At 41.8% G+C, this 27,200-nt stretch overlaps 1 protein-coding gene across 2 annotated transcripts in view; it reads right to left on the reverse strand.

Moving 5' to 3' along the window:
- ZRANB3 (zinc finger RANBP2-type containing 3) overlaps positions 1-27,200 on the reverse strand; it is a 128,781-nt gene that overhangs the window by 18,124 nt on the left and 83,457 nt on the right. For both annotated transcript variants that reach the window (XM_077830450.1, XM_077830449.1), the window contains exons 12-15: positions 24,957-25,109; positions 12,393-12,864; positions 10,414-10,638; positions 8,441-8,532 (exon numbers count right to left, since the gene is read on the reverse strand). In XM_077830450.1, coding sequence (XP_077686576.1) covers positions 8,441-8,532; positions 10,414-10,638; positions 12,393-12,864; positions 24,957-25,109 — 942 coding nt within the window. The remainder of the gene's footprint in view (positions 1-8,440; positions 8,533-10,413; positions 10,639-12,392; positions 12,865-24,956; positions 25,110-27,200) is intronic.

Raw genomic sequence — 27,200 nt, forward strand, 5'->3', positions numbered from 1 at the left:
CCTACTGACCGCTATTCCTACCTACATGCCTCCAGCTTTCACCCTGACCACACCACACGATCCATCGTCTACAGCCAAGCTCTGCGATACAACCGCATTTGCTCCAACCCCTCAGACAGAGACAAACACCTACAAGATCTCTATCAAACATTCTTACAACTACAATACCCACCTGCGGAAGTGAAGAAACAGATTGAGCCAGAAGAGTTCCCAGAAGTCACCTACTACAGGACAGGCCTAACAAAGAAAATAACAGAATGCCACTAGCCGTCACCTTCAGCCCCCAACTAAAACCCCTCCAACGCATTATTAAGGATCTACAACCTATCCTGAAGGATGACCCAACACTCTCACAAATCTTGGGAGACAGGCCAGTCCTTGCCTACAGACAGCACCCCAACCTGAAGCAAATACTCACCAACAACCACATACCACACAACAGAACCACAAACCCAGGAACCTACCCTTGCAACAAAGCCCGTTGCCAACTGTGCCCACATATCTATTCAGGGGACACCATCACAGGGCCTAATAACATCAGCCACACTATCAGAGGCTCGTTCACCTGCACATCCACCAATGTGATATATGCCATCATGTGCCAGCAATGCCCCTCTGCCATGTACATTGGTCAAACTGGACAGTCTCTACAGAAAAGAATAAATGGACACATATCAGATGTCAAGAATTATAACATTCATAAACCAGTCGGAGAACACTTCAATCTCTCTGGTCACGCAATTACAGACATGAAGGTCGCTATCTTACAACAAAAAAAACTTCAAATCCAGACTCCAGCGAGAAACTGCTGAATTGGAATTGATTTGCAAATTGGATACTATTAATTTAGGCTTAAATAGAGACTGGGAGTGGCTAAGTCATTATGCAAGGTAGCCTATTTCCCCTTGTCTTTTCCTACCCCCCCCCGGACGTTCTGGTTAAACTTGGATTTATGCTGAAAATGGCCCACCTTGATTATCATAGAGTGGTCAGTTTGGATGAGCTATTGCCAGCAGGAGAGTGAGTTTGTGTGTGTGTGTGTGGGGGGTGGGGTGAGAAAACCTGGATTTGTGCTGGAAATGGCCCACCTTGATTATCATGCACATTGTAGGGAGAGTGGTCACTTTGGATGAGCTATTACCAGCAGGAGAGTGAGTTTGTGTGTGTATGGGGGTGGGGGGGTTAGAAAACCTCGATTTGTGCTGGAAATGGCCCACCTTGATTATCATACACATTGTAAAGAGAGTGGTCACTTTGGATGGGCTATTACCAGCAGGAGAGTGAATTTGGGACGGGGGGGGGCGGAGGGTGAGAAAACCTGGATTTGTGCTGGAAATGGCCCAACTTGATTATCATACACATTGTAAGGAGAGTGATCACTTTAGATAAGCTATTACCGGCAGGAGAATGGGGTGGGAGGAGGTACTGTTTCATGGTCTCTGTGTATATAATGTCTTCTTCAGTTTCCACAGTATGCATCCGATGAAGTGGCCTGTAGCTCACGAAAGCTTATGCTCAAATAAATTGGTTAGTCTCTAAGGTGCCACAAGTACTCCTTTTCTTTTTGCAAATACAGACTAACACGGCTGTTACTCTGAAACCTGTCATTAACTCAACTGTGCTGCATAGCACAGGGGACGACTGCAGAATTTTTACTTGAGTGGAGAAAATGACTCTATTCCACTTTAAATCACGTGACAGGACATGCTGTGGTGAAGTGTGCTCAGTGCCTCCTTTGTGCTCTGAGCAAATTCTTTCTCAGATGACTGTCAACAAGTGAGCCGCCATATAAAGTCCATGAAGGCCAAAGCCTTGTTCATGACTGACTGATCAGAAAAAGAGCTCTGTTGGGGAAAAATGAAGGCAGACCTCTAAAGTATGTCACAGTACACGAGAGAGAGACTTTTGGCTTAGGAGAAGACCCACTAATCTGGGAACCAGCAGACTAGCAGGCTATGAGCTCTAATCTTACCTCTTTTACTGATTGTTGTTTATATTCTGTGTATTTCAAACTGAGTATGGCCTCATACCATTCACTCTAGGAGTGAGGCAAATATTATTATCTGCATTTTATAAATAAAGCAACTGAGAGCTTCACATGCACAAGGTCATTTCCGGCAGAATTGGCACTGGAACCCAGATCTTGAATATAAATGACCCATGGGCCAAGTATGTGTTGCTTTTAGTGACAGCTCCACACAGTGGATAACACTCATTTCTACAGCTCCAGCAATAGAGGTCTGTGGTGGAGATGTAAAGGTTTTTGGTTCAAACGCTGCTGCAGAGCCATGTGGGTCATATGAAGGAATTTGTTTTCCCAGTTCATTTAAACAAGTGGTTTATTTAATTAACAGAGTAGAAAACTTTCCCTCCTTATGAGACTTGCAACAGAACCCAGGTGTTCCACATTTCAGTTGCTTCTGAAACACAAGGCTGGTTTGAAGATTGATAGGTTTTTATGAAAAGGTCCATTAAACTAAAGATGTCTCCCTCCCAAAACCAGCAGAAAGTTGGAATGAAACAGTGACAGCAATGCCCCAAATGACAACTGAAAATAAGTTTACCAATATATTGTTTTTTGGACTCCCAACATCTTTGGATACCAGTGGGAGTTTTTTTAATTTGTTTTGTTCAGAAAGTAATCTGACATCACATATATGCAGGGGTGAAAGTAACATTTATCTCTTACCGGTACAAGGGTGGCCAGCTTTTCCCCCCACCCCACCGGAAGGGGCTGGGCCTCGGGCGGAAGGGGCAGGGCTGGGGGGGGGAGTCAGCATCCCCCAGCCAGCCCATTTGCGCTGCCTGGCCTGTGCCGCCCAGAGCTCCAGCAGTGATTTAAAGGGCCCAGGGCTCCGGCCACTGCTGCTACCCTTTTAAATTGCCAGCCCTGGGGCAGCTGCTCCTTTTGCCCCACCCCCGGCAGCGGCCAGGTGTGGGGGCAAAAGGGGCAAGGTCCTTTGCCGCTGCAGTGCTTTAACATCGCTGCCCCTTTTGCGCCCCCCCGTCCCCTGTCAGTGGCCCTGCCGCTAGGGACCTGGCAGGGCCGCCGATGTGGGGCACAAAAGGAGCAGCAATGTTAAAGCGCTGCTGTGGCAGCGCTTTAAAGTCAGTTGTACTGGCGGCCACTTTTTACTGGTACGCCGTACCAGCCCGTACCGCCTTAATTTCACCCCTGCATATATGGCACCAGTTGCTTAGTTTTCTGAAACTTGGGAGAAAACAATATTATGTTTGCAGGTTGAAATGATGCACTGTCATAATTTTTACTGACATTTAGAATGTTTCCCAAGGGTCAATGGTGGATTCTTCAACACTTCAATTTTTAAATCAATATTGGATGTTTTTCTAAAAGATATGATTTTATGCAGGAATTATTTTGGGAAGCCTGTGTTATACTAGGTCAGACTAGATGATCACAATGGTCCCTTCTAGTTCTGGAATCTAGGAATGTTCTGCCAATACAAACATTTTTATTATCCTTTTGAACATTTTAAAGAATACCCTTGACTACAACTTTGATCCAATACTTACTGGTGGACAGGAGCTGTTATTATTTTATTTAACTGAAAGATTGGTAAGTTATTGTAAACCATTTACAAACCAAACCACAGCCATACATAAAAATTTAATTATATATATTCCCAAAATGATTGAAAAATTGAATAGAAAATATTTTTCTTCTAATTTTCACCAAGGAAGATGGCTTAGTTACGTAAGTAAATACAATTTCAAGTCCAACTAGGGACATTCATTTTTCACCCTGGAAGAGTTTGGTGCTGGACTGTGGTAGTGGTGGTTCCTGATCATAGTTGAGGTTTTTGGTAAAACAATTCTCAAAGAGCACATGCTAGCATATAAAACTGTTACTAACCTTCTGTAACTGTTGTTCTTCGAGATGTGTTGCTCATGTCGATTCCACGTCAGGTGTGCGCACGCCGCATGCACCATTGACGGAGACTTTTTTCCCAGCAGTATCTGTAGGACCGGCTCTATTGCCCACTGGAGGCTCGTGCTTATGCACCAGTATGCCGCTGCCGGTCCTGCGCCCTCTCAGTTCCTTCTTACTGTCAACTCTGGCCATGGGAGGGAGGGCAGGCCATGGAATGGACATGAGCAAGACATCTCGAAGAACAACAATTATGGAGGGTTAGTAACTGTTTTTTCTTCTTCAAGTGCTTGCTCATGTCCATTCCATGTCAGGTGACTCACACGCAGTGCCCTCAGAGGTGGGCTAGGAGTTTACAGGTGAGTGGATTGTAACACAGCTCTGCCAAAATTGGCATCATCCCTGGCTTGCTGGGCGATGGCATAATGGGCCACAAACATGTGGACCGAGGACCACACTGCACCTCTGCAAATGTCCTGAATCAGGACCTGTGCCAGGAAGTCTGCAGAAGATGTCTGTGCCCTTGTCAAATGGGCCTTTACCATGGGCGACGGGTGAATGAGCCGTTGGGAGAGACTAGCCTGCGGCCCCTCCCCCCCCGCCTTGTCCCTCCCCCCTGCAGCCCAGGGTGCACACCCCCCCTCTCCATGGCCCCCAGTCCCTCATGCACCCCCAGTCCCAGAGCACCGTGCGGAAGAGGGCCTGCACCTCCTGGACGAGAAGTTGCTCATGAGAAGGACCCTGAAGAGGGACAGGGAAGGGGTGTGTGGTGGAGGAATGGAAATAAACTGGAGGATATATCCCAGGATGATGGTGCTGAGCACCCAGTGGTCTGATGTTACTGCTGCCCAAGTGAGGAGATAGGAGGAAAGGTGATCTAAAAATAAAGGGTGAGGGGGTTTCCAGATCTAGAAGGGAGACTGGTAGTCCATCCCTCTGAGCGCCTTCAAAAGGCCTGCCTAGGCCTGCTCAGCGCATTGCTAGTACTCTGCTGGGAGGAAGAAGAGGCTGGTAGGCTCTGGCAGTGCCTGTAACCTCTCCCTTTGCGCTAGTTGGTCTTGTGCCTGGCTGGACCTGAGAAATGGGGCTGCTGAGGCCTAAAACGTCTGCAAGAAGCTGCTGATGTATAAAGGCCCAGGGATCTTAATGTGGCTCTGGAGTCTTTAACTCCATGCAGCTTCATGTCCGTCTGGTCTGAGAATAGCGAGGACCCTTCGAATGGAAAGTCCCGCACTAATTGCTGGACCTCTGGTGACAGCCCTGGTGATGGCAACCATGAGCCCCTCCTCATGGCGACTGCCGACGCCATCGACCTGGATGCCAAGTCCGCCGCATCCAGGGCAGACTGGAGGGAGGTCCTCGCCATGGTCTTTCCCTCTTCCGCAATGGTCCCGAACTCCTGCTGCACTTCTTGGGGCAGTGACCATTTGGAGACCCAAACGACGAAGCTGTATCGCCCTAGAAGCAGTTGTTGGTTTACGATATGCAGCTGGAGGCTTTCAGTAGAATAAACTTTTCTACTGAACAGGTCCAAGCGTTTGTGATGGGTTCCCCCTGGGGTGCCACCGGGAAACCCTCCCCGTTCAGTCTTTGTTCCTCAGATGTTTCCAGGAGTCTTCTTGTGTGGGGAGTGAAGATCTGGGAGCAGGTCTGCAGCTCGTCACAGGAGCACAGTGAGAGAGGGAGCCCAGGATGGTGTGTCAGAGGGCTCAGTGGTACTCCAGTTCCAGGTGGCACCCTGGGGGGAACCCATCACATAGTTTTGCCTCCTTGTTTTTTGAGGTAGCACTGGCCTGGGCCCTGCCTATCCCACTCATTGGCAGCAGCAACCAACAGGGAACCAGGAGGGGGGTGGGAGTATATATAATCGTAGCCCTTTGCAGGCACGTAATACTTCTCTGCCCTCTTGGAAGTTGAGAGCAAAGAAGTGGGGGTCTGCCAGAGTGCCTTTACCACCTTGAGCACCTCCTGGTGCATGGGAAGAGCCACCTTGCAGCTGCAGCTGTCAAAATATCAAAAATGGGGTCTGCAGGTTGTTTGAGCTCCTCCACCTCCAGGCCCAGATTGGAGGCGATTTTCTTAAGAAGCTCCTGGTGGTGTTTGAGATCACTGGGGGGGTACAGGGTTAGCAGGCCCCATGAGTGCCTCATCAGGGAAAGACGAGGAGGAAGCCACCGCAGGGGAGGAGCTGGGTCCTTGATCTGTCCTGGGGCCCCTTCAATTGGCGGTATGATGGGGATCTCGGTGCTGTGGTCCGAGTCCAAAGCCAGTTTTGGCATGGGCTGAGGTGGGGCCACAGTGCTCCTTTCAGAGGTCATTACTGAAGGGGAGTGCAAAAAGTGACCCAGTACCACTGGTAACCCCCACGGCTTCCAGTACTGCCAATGGACTGGCCATTGACCCAGGGTCTATGGGCCCATGGATGGAACGGCACCAACATCTGTCTGGTAAGCCGGATGGTGGTGCCTCTTTAGAGGCAGCGCTGATTCCTCTTTGGAGCCCAATGAAGATTCTTCATAGGATGACCCAGGCAGTGCTGTCGCACCCTCTAGTCAACTCTGATGGGGGTCCGGAGAGCAAGGCCTCAGTACTGGGGAATGACTGCGAGGACTTGAAGATCGGTGCAGATATTCCAATGACTGGTGCCAGCGTTCTGGCAACTGGTGCCAGGAGTCACGTGAGTGGCGCTGCGGTTCAGTAGACCAACACCGGGCCTCTGGGGACTGGTGCCACGGTGCCAGAGAACGATGTCAGGTATCTGGTGACCAACACCTGGGATTCGGTGATCAGCGCCTAGGCTGAGGCGACCAGTGTCTAGGTGATGGAGACTGGGGCTGGCAAGCTGGGGATGGGCACGTCGATGCCCAAGACCTGGCCAAAGACAGAGACTGGTGATGGGCTGGGGACCAACGAGGGGGTCCCAACTTGGGTTTCCCTCTTGAGACAACGGCCTTAGGTGGTTCTCCCGCCACAGGCTGGCGATCCCTTGGCCTGGGCAGGATTGAAAGGGCCATTATGTCTTTGGCAGCCTGAAAGCCTTTGGATGTGGACAGTGCCCTCATGTGCTCCATGCCTCTGCTCGTGCCCAGCATACTCGGGGGATCCCTCAGCGGGCTGGGTACCACAGGTTCTGTAAGTTCCCCAGCCGTACACCTTTGAGGGGATGGTGACATGGGTCACATCTTCCCCCCCAAGGGCTTCTCTGCTCTTCTTGAGGCATACGGGAGCGCCCTCTGTTGGCATGCTTCCTGTGCCGCTTTGCCTGTACTGGAGAGGTTGAGCGGTACCGGAAGGGACCCGATGCTGGAGGAGCACTGCACACAGAGGTGGAGGTTCTCAGTGCTGAGTCCGATCTGCCTGGCTTGGAGGCTGATCTCAGCCTGGCTTCCATAAGCAGGGCTTTCAGTTTGATGTCCCTGTCATTTTGCGTGTGGGGTCTGAAACTCCTGCAGATCCGACACTTGTCTTTTACATGAGTTTCCCCCAAGCACTTTAAACAGCTGGAGTAAGGATCAGTCACAGGCATAGGCTTTGTGCAAGTTGCACAAGGCTTGAACCTCGGGGACAGGGGCAGGTCCCGTCCCAGGAACAAAGTCCCTTATGGGGACTAACAACTAACTCTAAAAAACTACTTAAACAACTAAAAACTATCAACTACATACAACGAGAGTTCAGAAAAACACCGGGAGAAGTCTTGTCGAAGGAAGAGCAAGAGCATTCCAGTAACCGTCATGGGTACTAAGAAGGGATTGAGAGGGCGCAGAGCCGACAGCGCCCCTTATATTGGTGCATATGTGCAGGCCTCCAAGGGGCACTAGAGCCGGCCCTACAGATACCGGTAGGAGAAAACTCTCCGACAACGGTGCACACGGCGTGCACACATCTGACATGGAATGGACATGAGCAAGCACTCGAAGAAGAATCAAAAGTTATCTGACAGTACTTTAACAGAAAACATCTGTTATTATGTTGCACACTATTGTCTTCTAGATTAAACACCATTTTCAAGAGCCTATATATATCACCATATATCAAATCCCCTTGATTTTAATTTTGGATAAGGCCCTGTAAGAGCACTTTCACAAGATGACAATGATTATCTCTTTCTTCAGCTCATTTTAGCAATAATTGGAAAGGCAAGATTTTTACAACCAAGAAAGGAAAAAGTCTACCTCCTTAATAACTAAGTGTTATGAAACTCCTATTTTACAGCAAAGAACCCTCATAAACCACTAACATTTGTACCTCAATAGATAACCCAATTTATCAGCCTTCTAAAATATATCCATTGAGAAAACATTTGTAAGCTAGGAGAAAAATTATCTTGTCTAGAGAACTATTATTAATTGGCGGAAAAGAACAAGAAGATAAATTGCCTAATTTTTGTACATCTCAGTTAATAAAAAAGAAAGCTTTGGTATGAAATAAGAAAATTAAAATATAAATGCATATGTGTTGTAAAGCTTTCATTATTACAAAGTAAAATGTTGCCCTACAATAAGCATACTGGTATGTGAAACCTGTAGAGATTGAGTGCATTGTAATGTTTACCTTTGTATAGAGGTGAATTCTATCAGTATTCCTACTTGCACAGAAGTTCAGCACATCATACACTGGAAAAGTATCTGAATTATCAACACATCCTATAAAAAAATAATACAAGTTTTTTTTTTTTTAAATCTAATCTTCATTACTTGGAACAAAGATGGAAAATGAGCATACCTGCCACAGAAAAAGGTTAACTAGATCTAAAAGTCATAAGATAAGAGCCTCACATTGCTCTTTCAATGCATATTAGGCTTTGCTTCACTTCTAAAATGGTGTCTTTTGGAGAAGCTAAAAAAAAGTATTTGATATTTCGTTTGGAACTTAGAATTAAAACTTAGGGTTCTAACAACTTAAGCAATATCATTCTAATAAACTTTTCTCTAATGATGTTTCTAATGGTATAATATACACAAGCTACTACCTCTGTTTTGTACCAGTTCTGTCTGTTCTAGCATGTGACATCCTTCTAATATTGTATTTTTTATCCTTAGGCTGTAAGGTCTTGGCTGCAGGGACAGTATTTTTGTATGTGTTTGTATCAGACCTACCCCAAGAGGGCCTCAATTCTGACTGGAGCATCTGAATACTATTCTTATATAAATAATATTTCATTACAAGTTTGTATTTAAAGTATCACAGCAACACATCATACCTCTATCCTTACCTAATTCAAACCAGTCCAAGATGAAAGTCTGTACACTCCGAGTAGTTCAGGGAAGACAGCAGTAGGGTTGGTGAAAATCCATACCTTAACTGCTCGCTATAGGGCTTGGGACTGGAACCCAGAGTAGAGGGTAGGCCTTGGCTTCCTTGCCATCCACTACAGAATGGCATTGCTGGGGGCAGTGAACAAGACGACTACCTGATTTACTGTGGCAGTGACACGGTCAGGGCAGTGGATGAGAGGATTGTCTGACGCTGCTTGTGCACAGAGACTTGGAAAAACTCCCCCTGGAAGCAGAAAATCACAGGGTGACCTGGCCAGAGGGCCAAGTCAGGAAGCAACCATAGTATGACTCTGTGAGCAGGACAGCTGCACGGTGGAAGACCAGAAACGGGACTCTGAACCAGGCACAGTTAATTCCCAGAGTCGCCAGAAAGCGATGCCACCCAGTGGTGAGTAAAACACCCTGTGATAGTGTGCTTACAAGAAGGTGTTATTGTTGTTACATGAAGACTTGGAAGCATCTTTTACTTAAGTTTAAAAAAGTTAGACACATTCTGGTGTTGCTTAAGAAACTGAATGAGAATGAATAAAGAATATGCATAATTTTATAGTGACAAAAATCGTATCCATAAGAATGAACATGAATATCAGGCATTCTACGTATCACAGAGATTCTGTAACTAATTGCTGCCTAGGATAACAGCTCAATATGACCAGAGAAACCTGTACTAGCAGGCCAACGGACAACAAGGATGCGCACTGCAAAATTCACTGCAGCCTGCCGCCCACAAATGAAGCAACAAAGTAGAAGAAACCTATTGGAATGAGGGGCAGGAGAAAATTAAAGAAAAAAGGAGGGAAATTAAAAGGACCTTTGTATTTTTACCCCATATGTGTTTCTCATTAAACATTAAAATGTATCTACGTTGTGTACAATATAACCACAGACGAGTATCTGCAGCCACAAAATTCAATAAAATGACTGTACATGGAACAACAACCTGCTAACTGGCAGCTGCTCATAGGGCATATTTGTCACACAACCCAAAAGCAAACTGTGAACATTACTATGTATATCTGTGGTTCTGCCACAGTTGGATGAAAATGCTGGGTTCAGCCCACCTGACAATTCAACTGGCTGTCCTATGGTGAAACACAGAAACCCAGTGGTCATTCTGCATGTGTCGGCTTTTCTGTGTTTCAAATATGTGGTTTCCAAATGAATCTGCATCCCAGTGTTTATGTTTAATGCAATTCTGCAGAACTGCTATGGTAAATTGGCTCTACTAGGAACTCTATTTTTCTTTACCTTCTTGAGGCTTTTGCTCAAATTCTTCAGATCCATTTTCAACAGCATTAGCGACTTCTCCCCCAATCTCATCAGATGATTCAGTTGCTGTTTGTACTAAATCCTTTCTCTCATTGTCTGCATTGCATATTGCTATACCTTTGATTTTTCTAGAGTCCTGTGATGCATTTTCTCCTTCACTCAGAGTAGAGGGAAGATCATTCATTTGATTTGTATTCTGTTTATCTATAGTTAAAGAAATAGGAAAGTGATCAATTTTACTTTGCGTCTATAAAAATAATTAAGTAAATAAGATAAATATTAGGCAGTAATATTAATTTATATTTGAAACAAAGTATCATAAAATGTATTTTGGTTATAAGAATCCAGTAGTTAATTCTGAAAGAACAGCTGTGCCATAAATGAAATGAAATTAATTTTAGACTTGCTGAATAGTAACAGATAGTTTTAAACAATTAAACACCTGAAAACTGTAATGTTTAAATTTAAACTTCAATTTTAAAAATATTTTAAATTGCATGATGTTGAAAATTACATATTATTCAGCATATTATTCCTAATGTTGAACAATACTAATATTAATACATTTAAATACAATTTTTAAAGTTCTACTTATACAGTATTTATTATTTATCTGAGGAAAATGTTACAGACCAATTGCTTCTCTCTCTACCCCACAGCAAACATATTTTATTTTAGAAACTAGAGCTTAATGTCTGTGAAATCAATTAGAACCAATATAATTATATTTGTTTCTATTATTTTTCTTAAATGAATTTTAGTGCTTATGAGATGAGCCAGGTTGATGACATAGGAAACAAAAGTCCTCTATGGCATAGGTATTGCACAGGCACTGCTTACCGATGTGTGTCAGCCAGTGAGTTAAACAGTTCAGAGTCCATGACACAATCTAGCCTTGGTCTCCACTACTGAAACTGTCAACAATGCTACCAACTATGGTGGTGGCTTTTATTTTATAGCTATTTGTCACCCAAGAACTGGAAGAAGTCCACTAACTCAGGTCCCTGGAGCAAATTAATATGATCCTCTCACATCCTAATAGTTAGTATTAAAGAGGTACAAGCAGTATGTTATACATACAACTTACTTTCAAAATACAAAACAGTAGATATTGTGGCGAATAAAGTATGGACATTGTACAATAAGCACATCAGGATCAGTAATTTCCTAAGGGTAATTTTCTGTTTGAAATATGAAGTTTAAAATATGTCCGTTAGTTGATTATGCTATTTCAAAAAGAAAATATACAAGGCTAATAGCTCTTATTATTTGTGTTTAAACAGCTTTTTAAAAAATGCCTACTCATCTTTTCTCCACAATTTAGATGACAGTGATACCAAAATGCATATACCATGGAGACAGATAGTTAGGACTTTATAAAAATCTTTTGGCTATTTTAAAACACAAACTTACTATGAACATTCCAATTTTTATTCTTTGAGGGGAGAAATTTAAATATTTACAAATTTAAAAACTTTTCATGTCTTAAAATGTTAGCTCTTGTGACAATTACATACTTGTTTAACTAAGTAAAGCATTGACACTGCATCATTTGGCTGTGAAAAGATAGGAAAAAAAAAATCTATAATTTCATTGGCTTGTTGATAATGATAAATCCTCTGAAGGGAAAGAAAGCAGCAGGGCTCTGACTGTAGAGCATGCTTGCTGCCATGGAAACAATTTCTGCTGCTGCTCATTGAATTTACATCCTACTGACTTTAAACAGGTATCCATTTTTGCTAATTAATGTCATATCACAGGAACTTTCTGAAATAAGTTCCTGACCAAAATTAGGAGACAATTTCAAAAATTCCACCTCATGTGACGATTTTATTCTTCATATTTTGTCTGAATTTGTAAATACTTATGTATTCGAGTATAAAAACACTATAATCTTTAAAGAAAAACAAGATAGGAATATGCCTATTCAGTTACAATGTGCAGCATGGGTTACTCACCATCACTACCACGAGGACATTCACAGATTTCACAATAAGGTAATAACGAATTATTAGTGTAAGTGCAAAGACTACAACACCAGACTTTGGCTAAAGGTGATTTTTTCCTTGAATTAGACAGAGAGCCACCAGAAAGACCATGATCAGTTTCTTTGGTACACAAAGTGTTTGTTTTTCCAGGCAAAATTTTTCTTTTTTTCTCACTGGAGCTGCTTTGGGTGGGTGAACTTATAGCTCTTGGTCTTTTAGCTTCAGGCCCACAGCCATTTTCATAACAAATTGCATCCACATCAATTATTTCTCTGGCGTCCAAATGCCTGCTGCCCTCCTCTATGTCCTTTCCCGGTGTGACTTTAGAATCTCCTGAAGTAAAGTTCAGTGATTTATCCCAAGAATCAATTTTGCGTTTTTTCTCAGCAGATGGTTTTGGTGAAAAGAAGGCACGAATGTCATGTTGTTTTTCTTTTTCAAACTAGGAAAGAGAAACAAACTTTATCAAACATACAGATCCAAAATTCCTTCAGTAGATATAGTCCACTTGTCTAAAGTTGTAACATTTTTTTCTCAATTACGGGTCTTTTGTACTTTCTAATTTGAGGTATTTTTAAAAATGTTAATTAGTAGATAGAAAATGACAGACATTCTCTTTTAATTATATAAACTCAATTTAAAAGTAATTTAAAGCTATTTCTCTACCAGGAAATTTTTAATATTCCAGTCAAAATTTTAAATCAGCATAAGCATAGAACAAATTTACAGAATTGTTAGCGTGGTACATTTTAAAACAAAATAATGATATACAACAGAATGAGAGAGATTTAATATCACTTTAGAATAATTCTGTATATACATACTGGATGTTTACAGATGTAGTAAGTTAACACAACTGCAAAACCAGCCAAACTCCCAGTTTCCTTGAGGTTTTGTACTATAGGTCTATCTTTTAGGCCATGTCTAGCACAAGGAAAAAATGCATACTTTTAACACGTCATGTGTAGACAAGGCAGTTGTAGTTTTAAGAAACGTTAGCAGGTTCCCTGGGGAAATCCTAATATTTTTACATTGTATTTCAACACATTAGTTAATACATGTTAAAACTTTCCCCCTCCCACTGATGACAAGGTCTTAGAGGTAACAGTGTGACTTGTCATAAAGCAGAATAATGTCCTGTGTTTTCTAGGTATTTTGACTTTCATGTCTCCATTTGTAAATGTCAAGTAATTAATTACTATAGGCTAAGTGCTATACGTGTATTAGTAAGGGAGTTTTTGAACCATAATATATTGGCTGGAATGTCTTATTGTAATTTTTTTTCTTTTAACAAAGTAATACTTTAAAAACTCAACCATGACAGTGTAATTACTGGTTTCAGAGTAGCAGCCGTGTTAGTCTGTATCAGCAAAAAGAACAGGAGTACTTGTGGCACCTTAGAGATGAACAAATTTATTTGAGCATAAATAGTGTAACTGAGTGTAATTACTGTGACACTGTATCATATATCCTTCCACAGTGAAAAGCAGTACGAAAAATGTTGGAGAGTAATCAGATTCTTTTCCTCATCTATTTAACCGAACAAGAGAAGTTGTAGCTCTCTGAGAGAGGCAGTGTTTATAAAGTCAAAACTGAGAGCCAGGAGACTTGCATTCTAATCCCAACTCTCACTGTGATTCTCTGTGTGAGTTTGGGTAAATCACATATCCTCTCTGTACCTCAGCTTCTCCATTTAGAAAATGGAGATAATCCTTATCTATATTTTGAAACTGTCATGGCTTAAGCTAAATCCATTATTTATTAAATTAATTTGTACAGTCAAGCTGTAAAGAGTTAACATTTGGAAAGAATTAATACTCCATCCAGTGAATTATTACATATTGGCAACACTAAGGATGTAAAATGATGAATGAACATTTAAATCAGTGCTGTAATTGCATCAGTTGAAAAGCTCATCTTTTGTTTTACAGAACTATGGGGAATTATTTTAGGCAAAATTCTGGCTCCATGAAATAAATGGCAAAAGTTTCATTGACCCTAATGTCTATTTATCTTAAGAACTCACATGGCCCTTCTTTCTATAGCATCTGAGCACCTCCCAATTATGACTGGCCTTGTGGCTGGGAGGAAGCAGTAGGCATGATATATCTTGATTTTAGTAAAGCTTTTGACGCAGTCCCATATGAGAGTCTTATAAGCAAAACAGGGAAATGTGGTCTAGATGAAATTACAATAAGGTGGGTGCACAACTGGTTGAAAAATTATACTCAAGAGTAAATTACCAGTGGATCACTGTCTAAATGGGAGGGCATATTTAGTGAGGTCAACAAGGGTCAGTCTTGGGTTCGGTACTATTCAATCATGAATAATAACAGAAAAAGTGGAAATGACAGAAGAGCTAAATGACATTTTTGTTTCAGTTTTCACCAAAAAGATTAGTAGTGATTGGATGTCTAACATAGTGAATGCCAGTGAAAATGAGGTAGGATATGAGGCTAAAATAGGGAAAAAACAAGTTAAAAATTACTTAGACAAGTTCGATGTCTTCAGGGCCTAATGATATACATCCTAGAATACTCAAGGAGCTGACTGAGGAGATATCTGAGCCATTAGTGATTATCTCTGAAAAGTCATGAAAGATGGGAGAGATTCCAGAGGACTGGAAAAGGGAAAATATAGTGCCAATCTATAAAAAGAGAAATAAGGACAACTGGGGAATTACAGACTGGTCAGCTTAACTTCAGTACCTAGAAAGATAATGGGAGCAAATAATTAAGCAATCAATTTGCAAACACCTAAAAGATAATAAGGTGCTAAGTAACAACCAGCATGGATTTGTCAAGAACAAATCCTGTCAAACCAACCTAATAGCTTTCTTTGACAGAGTAACAAGCCTTGTGGATAGGGAGGAAGCGGCAGAAATGGTATATCTTGACTTTAGTAATGCTTGATACTGTCTTGCATGACCTTCTCATAAACAAACTAAGAAAATACAACCTAGATGGAGCTACTGTAAGATGGGTGCATATGTGGCTGGAAACCCATTGCCAAAGAGTACTTATCAGTGGTTCACAGGCAAGCTGGAAGAGCACATCAAGTGGGGTTCCGCAGTTCTGGGTCCAGTTCTGTTCAATATCTTCATCAGTGATTTAGATAATGGCATAGAGAGTATACCTATAAAGTTTGCAGACAATACCAAGCTGGAAGGGGTTGCAAGCAATGTTCCCTCTAATGTTTTACATCCATGTGCGGAATTAATTTTGTTATGTGCACCAATATGGAGGTGATGTGTGGCGGGGATGGGGCCAAAGGGTTAGGAGTGTGGAAGGATGCTCAGAGCTGGGGCAGAGAGTTGGGGTGTGGGGGTCTGAGGGCTCTGGCTGGGGGTGTGGGCTCGGGATGAGGGGTTTGGGGTGCAGGCTCTGGGGTGGAGCCAGGGATGAGGGGTTCAGGGCGTGGGAGGGGGCTCAGGGCTGGGGCAGAAGGTTGGGGTGCGGAGGGTGAGGGCTCCGGTGGGGGTTGCGGGCTCTAAGGTGGGGCCGGGGATGAGAGGTTTGGGGTGCAGGTTGCTCCGGGGCTGCGGCGGGGAAGAGAGGTGCCTCTCCAGTACAGGCTCTTCGGGTTGCGTGCCTGCATGGCCCTTGATAACCTGCAGTGTGGCTGCGCAGCTTAGAGGGAAATTTAGGTTGTAAGTGCTTTGGAGGATATGATTAAAATTCAAAATGATCTGGAGAAATGATCTGAAGTAAACAGGATGCAATTCAATAAGGACAAATGCAAAGTACTCCACTTAGGAAGGAACCATCACAAATACAATGCACAATGTACAAATACAAAATGGGAAATGAGTGCCTCGGAAGGAGTACTGCAGAAAGGGATCTGGGGATCATAGTGGATCACAAGTTAAACAGTGTAACACTGTTGCCAAAAAAGAAAAAAAAAGCGAACACCATTCTTGGCTGTATTAGCAGAAGTGTTGTAAGCAAGACACAAGAAGTAATTTGTCCACTGTACTCCATGCTGATTAGGCCTCAACTGGAGTATTGTGTCCAGTTCTGGGTGCCACATTTCAGGAAAGATGTGGACAAATTGGAGAAAGTCCAGAGAAGAGCAACAAAAATGATTAAGGGTCTGGAAAACATGACCTATGAGGGAAGACTGAAAAAACTGTGTTTGTTTCGGAGAAAAGAAGACTGAGAGGGGACATGACAACGGTTTTCAAGTATATATATATATATACACACACACCGATATAACGTGACCTGATATAACACGAATTCGGATATAATGTGGTAAAGCAGAGCTCTGGGTGGCGGGGCTGCACACTCCGGCATATCAGTGTGTCAGGCTCTGACATGCTGCTCCGAGCGGCGTGTTAAAGGTGCTGGGCCAGGGCTGAGGGGTTGGATAAGGGGCAGAGGGTCTCCGGGGGTGGTCACAGGACAAGGAGCAGGCGGGGTTGGATGGTTCAGAGGTTCTGAGGGCAAGATGGTCAGGAGAGGGGGTGTGTGGATGGGGTCTGGGCAGTCAGGGGACAGGGAGCGGAGGGGGGGTGTTGGATGGGTCTGGGGGGTTCTGAGGGGTCAGGCCAGGGGGCGGGAAGTGACTATTAATAACGGAAATGCTCGAGGCCAAAGCAAGTTTGATATAACGCGGTTTCACCTATAACGTAGTAAGATTTTTTGGCTCCTGAGGACCATGTAATATAGGGGTAGAGGTGTACATAAAAAAGTTGTTACAAGGAAGAGAGAGAAAAATTGTTCTCCTTAACCTCTCAGGTTAGGACAAGCAATGGGCTTAAATTTGCAGCAAGGACGGTTTAGGCTGGATATTAGCAAAAATGTCCTCACTGTCAGGGTAGTTAAGCACTGGAATAAACTGCTTAGAGAGGTTGCGGAATCTCCATCATTAGAGATTTTTAAGAGCAGGTTAGACAAATAACTGTCAGGGATGGTCTAAATAATAGTCCTGCCATGAGTGCAGGGGACTGGACTAGATGACCTCTCAAGGTCCCTTCCAGTCCTATGGTTCTATGAATTGGTCTGAAATCAACAAGATGAAATTCAGTAGAGATAAGTGAAAGGTACTACCCTGAGGAAGGAAAAATCAAAGGCATAACTACAAAATCAGGAATAACTAGCTAGTGGTAGTATTGGTTAAAAGGATCTGGGCATTATAGGTGATCACAAATGGAACATGAGTCAACAATGTGATGCAGTTGTGAAAAAGACTTCATGTCATTCTGGGGTGTAGTAATCATGTCATATGTAAGACATAGGAACTAACTGTCCTGCTCTACGTAGCACAGGTGAGGCCTCACCTAGATTCATAGATACTAAGGTCAGAAGGGACCACTATGATGATCTAGTCTGACCTCCTGTACAGCGCAGGCCACAGAATCTCACCCACCCACTCCTGCGAGAAACCTCTCACCTATGTCTGAGCTATTAAAGTCCTCAAATCGTGGTTTAAAGACTTCAAGGAGCAGAGAATCCTCTGGCAAGTGACCCGTGCCCCATGCTACAGAGGAAGGCGAAAAACCTCCAGGGCCTCTGCCAATCTGCCCTGGAGGAAAATTCCTTCCTGACCCCAAATATGGCGATCAGCTAAACCCTGAGCATATGGGCAAGATTCATCAGCCAGATACCCAGGAAAGAATTTTCTGTAGTAACTCAGATCCCACCCCATCTAACATCCCATCACAGGCCACTGGGCCTATTTACCATGAATATTTAAAGATCAATTAATTACCAAAATCATGTTATCCCATCATACCATCTCCTCCATAAACTTATCGAGTTTAATCTTAAAGCCAGATAGGTCTTTTGCCCCCTGAAGTATTGTGTCCATTTCTGGATGCCACACTTTAGGAAAGATGTGGACAAATTGGAGAGTCCAGAGGAAAGCAGCAGAAATGATAAAAGGTTTAGATAACCTGACCTATGAAGAAAGTTTAAAGAAACTGGGCATATTTAGTCTTAAGAACAGAAGTCAGAGGGGGCATCTGATAACAGTCTTCAAATATGTTAAGAGCTGTTTTATAGAGAACAGTCATCAATTGTTCTCCATGTCCACTCAAGGTAAGGACAAGAAGTAATGGGCTTAATTTGCAGCATGGCAAATTGAGATTAGACATTAGGAAAAGATTTCTATCTATAAGGATAATTAAGTTCTGGAACAGGCTTCCAAGGAAGGTTGTGGAATCCCCGTCATTCGAGGTTTTTAAGAATAGGCCGGACAAACAGCTGTCAAGAATAGTCTAGATTTACCTTGTTCCGCCTCAGTGCAGGGGACTGGATCTGATGATGTGTCGAGGTCCTTTCCAGACCTACATTTCTATGATTCTGTCCTCACCATACCCCTGTGATATAAGGAAGTACTAGTATCCCTATTTTACAGATGGGAGATGAGGCAGAGAGAGACTAAATATGTATGGTCATACAGGAAGACTGTGGCAGAACTAGGAACTGAACCCCAGTCTCCCAAGTTCCAGGACAGCATTCTAAACACTGGACAATCCTTCCACTGAAGGGGCCAGCATCACCCCTTGACAGGTGGTAAAAGTAGCTCAATACAAGGTCTCAAGAAATGTACCTCTAAGATGAGAGGCCTTTTTGGTCAGGGTGGAAGCATTTCACCTAACAACAACATATGAACCCATGAAAAGAAGAAGTCTCTCACCCTGTTCAGTATCTGTGGTTCTTTGACATCTGTGTTCCTATGGGTGCTCCACTTCAGGTGTGCATGTGCTTCACAAGCCCTTAATTGGAGATTTTATGTTAGCAGCATCCATTCAGCCCATGCATGTGTGATATATAACCTCATGCCACACACTGAAGGGTATATAGGGCTGTGTGTGCAAACCATCCTCAGTTCCTTCTCTGAAAATACAGCAGTGAGAAGGAATTGGAGACATGGACAGTCCATCCTACCCTTTATCACCTTGGACAAAACCATGAGGCAATATAGAAGAGTGCATGCATGTAATGCTGAGCAACGTTACTTTGAAAAGCTCCGGCTCCGGGCATATGGTGCATTCACATAACCCTCAGTGGAATACAACAGGGACCATCACTTGAGGAAGAACCACAGTTACTGAACAGAGTGAGTATCCTCTTCTTCTTCTTTGAATAGCGTCCCTATGGGTGCTCCACTTCAGGTGACTCCCAAGCAGTTTCTCTACTGCAGAATGTCCAGGAGCTTTTGTGAGTCTTTAACCTCCTCAAAAGGTATCTAAAAGGCGACAGCTGCCCACTTCACGAAGTCCAGGAATCGGCAAAAATTGTTGGCCACTGATGGCTATGACTGCCTCGTCCGAAGATGAGGATGAAATAAGAGTTTGAGGGGCGGCCTCCTTAACCACCCTAGTCTCCTGTTCTTCAAAGGCCTCCTTGTGTTGGGGGTTTGGTAGAGGAGACTGTGTCACCCTTGCCTCTCAGTGCAATGGAGCTGGAGGTCTTGCAAATTGTTGCCAATATTTTGCCCAAGAAACCCAGTATAGCCATTGGGGGTGGGCCAATATGGGAGAGAGGGTGGCACTCAGGCCTGATCCCACCATCCCTGTCATGGATGAGGATCCTGGCTGAAGTATGGCTTCCAGTATGGATGTGGAGGGGAATCCTGCACTGGTAAAGGGGAGATTGATCAAATGTTTCCTTCATCCTCCTCAATGTCCTCCAATGGGGAGTATAAAAAGTCTGAGAAGTTTGCAGTACCAGGAAGCAATGGTAATCCAGAGACTGGAGTCTCAGTACCAAGAGTCATCCGATACCCCTAAGGAGTGCTCAGCACTTCTGAAAGTCAGATCAAGTGTATTTACTTGTTTGAGATTTATTTTGACAAAACTCTTTATAATCATAAACACTATCAAAAATCCTGAGCCATTGAAATTAGTATCTCAAAGCATTTTTACCAAACTAAATATGCAGTGAAAATTGCTTATATACCCACTGATTTAAAATATCTCCCCCCCCCACCCCAATGTTTAAATATACTTTTTTCATGCTGGAGTACATTTTGAAGACTGGCAGCAATGAATGATTACACCAGAGACAGAATCTTATTAGTCTCTAAGGATCCGCATGGCATGTACTGGGTTTCAGCAACTATAGCTGTACTACTTGAGGCAACTTGCTGTTGAAGACACACAGAGTGATAAACTGAGACTGAGCCAGATAACATCGCAAAGCCAGTTTTTGCACTATAAAATGATACAGCACAAGTACAGTCTCAGTAAGAGAGGTGATAGATCAGGCAGATGCAATGGCCCAACTGACACCCTGACAGCTGCATAAGACAGCGATGAATGAAGAACCAGGATAATAACATCATGAGTAATATCCTGGTGCTTAACTCGAACTTACACATAACCCAGGCACTGCTGCTGCCTGAAGCAATAAAGCACAGAAAGTACAAGGCTCCTCTCTGAGGCCACACATCAGCTACCTGACATTTATCAAGTAAGTTTTTTGATATCTAGCCCTAAACAAGCACAGTTCAAGAAGTCTCATGATTCAAAGGCAGATGTACATCAAGGAAGACTTCCTGTGAAGTACATGGACAAATCTCTTTGATATTGGCCTAGATCAATGTTTAAAAATTGGTCAATGGCTTCACGATCAAACCTTATCAATGGAACCAAAAACATTAAGACCCTTTAATCTACTAGAATGAAAATAAACAAACATGGCCAACTTTGAAGGTGGTAGCCAAAATCCACAGTATAATTTGGGTTGGATAGTAGTATTGCTCTATGGTACAGACCAGTGGACAGAACATAACTTTTAAAGATGATCTTCCAAAGAAAAAGAACAGCTGTTAAATTGTCTTTTAGGGCTGCTCAATATTTGTGTTACTGTCAGGACTAAAAACATAATGAAAGAAATAGAACAGAGAAGAAAGAAATCTAGTAAAACTAATAGAACTATGACAAAGATTAGACAGAAGAGCAGTAAACAATAACAAGCACCAATCAAAACATAACCCTTATCTCAACTGATAACTCTGCAAGGAGCTCATTAATACTTTATAACATCAATCCTAAACTTCAAAATAAATGAATTTCAGAGAAGAGGAATAAAAAGCACTGCATGCTGAAGTGAGTCACTGAGAAATCTGTTACACAGTTATAAGAAGCTAAATGAAGAGAAGCTTGAATAACACCATAGCTGATGAAAACCTGAATAATCAAAAATGACTTAGATGAATTAACACTAGTGATGCCAGAAATTAAAATTCAAAACATGAATAAGAAAATCACCTTTCCCTATGCTCTTTGGCAAACATTATTAAACAGGGCAACTAGGACTGAAATAGTGTTGCATTTTTGTTGTCCTGAATTAATCACTAGTTTTTTTTTAAATACTGAATGGCTAGCAAAAATCAGTTGGACGTGGAGTTTATACAAGTTTATAGCTAAAGTTATAAAAGCCTCAAGTGTAACACTGAAACACATTCAGGACAAACAGCCCTGTACTTGAGACATTTAAACTTATTACCAAACATAGGCCAGTTTCTGAAGGACATTTGTTGATAGTCTGAAAAACACTCAGAGCAGTATCATAACAGCCAATTAGTTAACAGTTTAAAGTCTGAACAGCAGGAAGGGATATAATTCAAGTTTATTAAATGAAATGACCCAACCTCAGCTATCTGGATTATTCTGGGCAATCCAGAAGGGGGTGATTATTGATATATTAGATAAATAATAACCAGATAGTGAATAAAGCACTTGTTGAGTACTGATGCACTGAGGAATTTTGGCTATTTTGCAAAAATATTGAGCTTTGAAAACAATTCTGTTTATATATTATAATAATAAATAACATTTATATGGAGTTTCATATCTTCACATATTAGTAAATAAATTATTAATTCTAATTCCTGCAGATGTCTTCCTGCCTGTATAACTAAGGACACTTGTGAGAGTACAAGGTCTTGGGTCATTTCCAGAACAACTGTCTGTGATGTCAAAAAGAAGATTATATTTTAGGTTCATTTGGAATTATTAGACAAAAAATATCTTGTTTTCAAGAAGAAGTGTATCACACTGAAGGCCAGAGTAAGAGAAATATAGAGAAATATAACATATCAAACTGGTGTGGGTAGACAACATTTTTTAAAGTTTTCCATAAAGCACAGCTACTCTTCAACATAGCTTCTATTTTCACATTATCCTATGATAATTATATTTTCACAGTAGTCATGAGCCCACTGCTATTTACTATATTTAAAAAGTTATTTTCTTGGCTTGCAGATGCACCACCTTGGGCTATGAACTTATCACAATTCATAGGCTAAGAAGGGTTGGATTTAGACAGAATCTAGAGTTCTCCCAAGTAATGGGTGCTGCAGTAAGTTGTGTCGGTGATTCAGCAGGAGGAAACTCTTTCCTCTGAATCAGTGATTCTTAACCTATTTACCATTGTGGGCAACATATGCAGCTCTCCCTGTGTTATTTGGGCCACATCCACACAATATATATACTACTTGTATGGCCCTGAGAATGTCACATGGGCCGCACAGTTGTGCTAATTGGGCTGCAAGTGTTCCACGGGCTGCAGGGTGAGCACCACTGAACTGATCAAGGTTCCTGAATGTTGTTAGATCAACCCTGTACTGCAGGAGATGCCATCTTCTGGTTATTAAAACACTCTTTGCACTTTTCACAAGGGTAGATGTATTAGCTCTGGTTTCCTAGCAAGAGTCAATGTGGGCAATTACATTCTGCCAGTCTAAACTCCAGTTTCAATTTCATATAGTAATTTTTTACTTCCTGTTCAAAAGTCTTGTGTACTGTTGATTGGTATGAACACCTGATTTGAAAACTCCATTGCAGAGATGGCTGCATTTCAGTGTTAGGTGAAGTAATTTCAGTATATTTAAAGAGCAAGATTTGCAAAGGCGACTGTTGTTTCTGGGTGCCCAACTTGAGACACCTTCAAGAAACCTGATTGTCCAGGAGCGCTGTACACCCATCCTCTAAGAAACAGGCCCCTTGAAGGTGTTTCAAATTAAGTACACAAAAGAATGGAGTATCCCAATATCACTAGTCAAGTTTGAAAATCTTCACCAAAGGGCTCTGGGAATACTTTGGAATGTGAAAGCAGTGAACAAATATAAAGCACAAAGGAAGTGTGTATTCATCATAATGGGGAGGTCCCAATTTTATCTCCTATCAGGTGGTCAACTGTTTGCAACAATTGGCTTGTACATTTTGTGAGAGACTCTCTCAACCAATCACTCACTGAAAGAAAGATCAACAGGAAAATTATGTAGTTGGTCCACATATAGAAGAACTCAGCAAAAATCTTAAATACTCTAGAAACTTGATATTTGTAGTAACTGAGATACATGGATTTTTTGTTATATTAAATGATAGCAGATAAAAATCTTAACAGGACAGCAAAGCTACTTGCATGCTTTAGTCATATAATTTTCACTGGAGAGCTATAATAAAATTGTGAAATCTTAGAAAACCTCAAACTATTGATCTGTACATACAAGCTTCTTCTATTGTTTGAGAAACTCTAAAACTTTTCTTCTTCAATACAAACTTCTCATTAAATCAACTACAGTCTTTGGGAAGATTTACTTTGCCTTCATCTCCCTTCAACTAGCACTGGGAAAGTTAAGATATACTGTTTTATGGTATATATGACACACACATATATTTCTTAGAAGGCAATTGGGTTATTTGCATGCATTATTTCTTTGTTCACAAAATTAATAAATTTATCCGTTTGCTTTTAACAACAAATGCAAATGTTAAGATGTTTTAGTTGGTAGTAGGATGGTATACTTTCATCCCTACTATCATGCTCTTTTATGAGTTCCCAGATCAATGTCATTTAGCATCACCCCAATTTTTCACTGAGCCAGACTGAACATACAATATACAGCATATTAGATACATATGAATGAAACACCATGTTGCGATAATTTAAAGGACACAATGGATTACAGAGCAAGACCCTTTATTGTAGAGATGTACTTTGGTCAGTTTTAACTGTAATTATAACATGCAACTCAGCATTAAGCTATAAACTAAAAGTGCTTGTAACCATTAGAATGTTCCTTGAGATCAGCGCTAGAAAAAGGCTTGTGAACAGTCCTGCACTGGTAGGAATGGACAACATGACTCAACAGAATATTCTTGAGCGCTTTCTACAGACTAGTTTTAAATGTCTTTTGTGATGGTGCTTCTACTACTTCCCTAGAGAGGTCATTCTACAGTCTAATAATTTCACTGGTTCACTAAGACAGCATACCTAATGAGGCTGGACAAGCAAATAGGTACCTGTACAGCCCCACATCAACCCATTCTAAAAAGGAGAAATGGCAGCATAATGAGCAAGAAAAGATTGATACCAAAAGAGGAAGCAGTGGATGGGGACGAGAGAGAGAGAGAGAGAGAAGGACAAGTAATAATCTAAAAGGCTGTTTCCCAGACTTCATTCTTTTCAAATAGGAGCAGTTTAACATTTAATTTGAAGCACAGTTAATGACTAGGTATTGGAATTATTTTAGAAAAGAAGAGCATAGAAGAAGATATATATATCCATCTTGTCTTACATGAGTGAATAAAACTTCATTCTTGACCTCTTCAAGACTTTCGTTCGGGGTCCAGGCTTCAGCAAAACTCAAGAAATCCCACTTCTCCTTATCACCTTCTTCAGCCTGCAATTTCTCCTTCTTCCCATTCAACGTGCTGCCTGTAACTTTGGCCTGCAGACAGATGAAGTTAATCATTTCACACTTCAGAGTAAACTTAGTTGCTTAAGTTTACTAAGCATTACTTCCCTTTCAAACATAACTCAGCAACTGTAAAAGTGCAGAACACAATTTAGTAGTTCAAAGTAAAAAATGTTTTAAATAACTGACTGAAGATCTATAAGGCTACCATCTGATACTCCTTCAAATCCTCTATCAAGATTCACTAGTGCCACAATGCCAAGGTGAAATCTACTACTGTATGATGACTTGGCAATGGGACAGTTGGGGGAAGTCAATATTTATCGATTTATGTTACTACAAAACTTAAATAATATATGTCCCTTTTACAAAGCCTTTATATGTTTGCGACGCTTCTCGGGATAGCTAGAGTTGAGAGGCACCTTGCTAATACCTGCCCTTAGTGTGAGGAAGCCTGCAAGGGTCAGCTCTCTGATTCTCCCAGCCACAGGAAACACCTAGTGCTTTTTACAATCTGCCTTACCCATTCCAATGGCCACAGGGCAATAGAATAAAAACAAATACAAAATAATAAAGGAGAGATGGGAGCAAATTCCATACCCTAGTGACCACTGAAGTAAAAGCACAGTTAATTGCTGACTTCAGATGCTGTGGTGGAATCCTTAAGTGGCAGGTGGTGTCTGAATATTGAGATCCATCTCTACAATGCTCAAGGAGCCAGGTCTTGAATGTAGCCAAGGCAATATTAATGTTGGGATTTTCAAAGAAGCCTAAGGAAGTTAGGCATACAACTCTCATTGTATTGTAATGGGATTCAGGTACTTAGCTTCCTTAGACTCCTTTGTAAATCCCAACTTAGAACTTTGAAAACCACATGTCTTTCTAGGTATGACATATTGGAAAGCAACTGTAAACATACCAACAACACATACTAGTTTCCAAAACATCACATGGATCAGGCATATTAAAAGCTACTGAAAGATCCAGCGTGACCAAAATAATCAGCTGATTTTGATCAGCCAGAAGAAAATCAATCATGAATCTGAGATGAGCAGCCTCTGCTTCAAAAGAAAGCCAAACACAGAGTGGAACTAATCAAGGATGCTGGGTATCCAAATATGCCTGGAATTGAACAGCCATCACCTTCTCAGTCACTCTTCCAAAAAAGACTGAGCAGTTACTGACAAGCGTATCAGCAACAAGAGATGATTTCTTGGATTGGTGTCTGGGAAATTAACCTGTGTGTTTAAGAATGTTCAGCAGCCTTTCTGACCAAAAAAAGACTAAATAGTGCACATCAGCTCGTACATGTCCATTTGTCATACTAGCATGTCTCTGAAGCTATCGTCTTGTACTCTAGAGTCCCAGGTGGTTGTTGTTTTTTTAAGTAAATCTCAAATTGTTATGGTTGCAAAGAAAACCACAGCAATGTGAAAAGAGTAAATGAAGCTTAGATGAGCCTGCAGATAGCTTGAAACAATAGACCTGATAGGTGTGAAGTGCCAATGAGGGGTTAATTCAGATGCCCATTGACGATAATTTAAATGTCAACATTGCAAATTATTTTATTCCTCCTGTATAAAAAGAGAGTGACTGCTACAGATCTGCACAATTTACTGTGAGTTGCATCTAATTTTGATGTCACAAGTAAATGGTGTTTGAGAGATATCACCACTGATTTCCCCCGACCCAACCCAGTCAAGGAGGAGCCAAGCCCAAGAACCTAGCAGAGCCCAGGGTCATATTCAAATCCCACTAAGTGGGAGCCAGTATTTGCACAATCTATTAAGAGCAGCATCTCATTTTGGTGAGTCATATAAGTGGAGTTTATTCTGTGGGCACAGCTAGTGCTCATCAGTAATGGCACTACAGCTAATCGATTTACCCTGAATAAAGCCCAGAAAAACACTGACATCACAAACAAAATACAAATCAAACACAACCAATGGATAACAATAATATTCCTTTAAGGGGCTAAATTTTTAGTGTCACGCATTAGAATTTTAGTGTACAATCTTTCTTAATGCGAATGTCTATTTTGCAGATGAAGACCGCCAACCAATGCAATCGTAGTCATTTTAGTATTTTCCCTTAATTAAGTCAGGTTTAGAGGACAGTGGTTAC

Source organism: Eretmochelys imbricata, chromosome 11, assembly GCF_965152235.1.
Source record: "Eretmochelys imbricata isolate rEreImb1 chromosome 11, rEreImb1.hap1, whole genome shotgun sequence".
NCBI lineage: Eukaryota > Metazoa > Chordata > Testudines > Cheloniidae > Eretmochelys > Eretmochelys imbricata.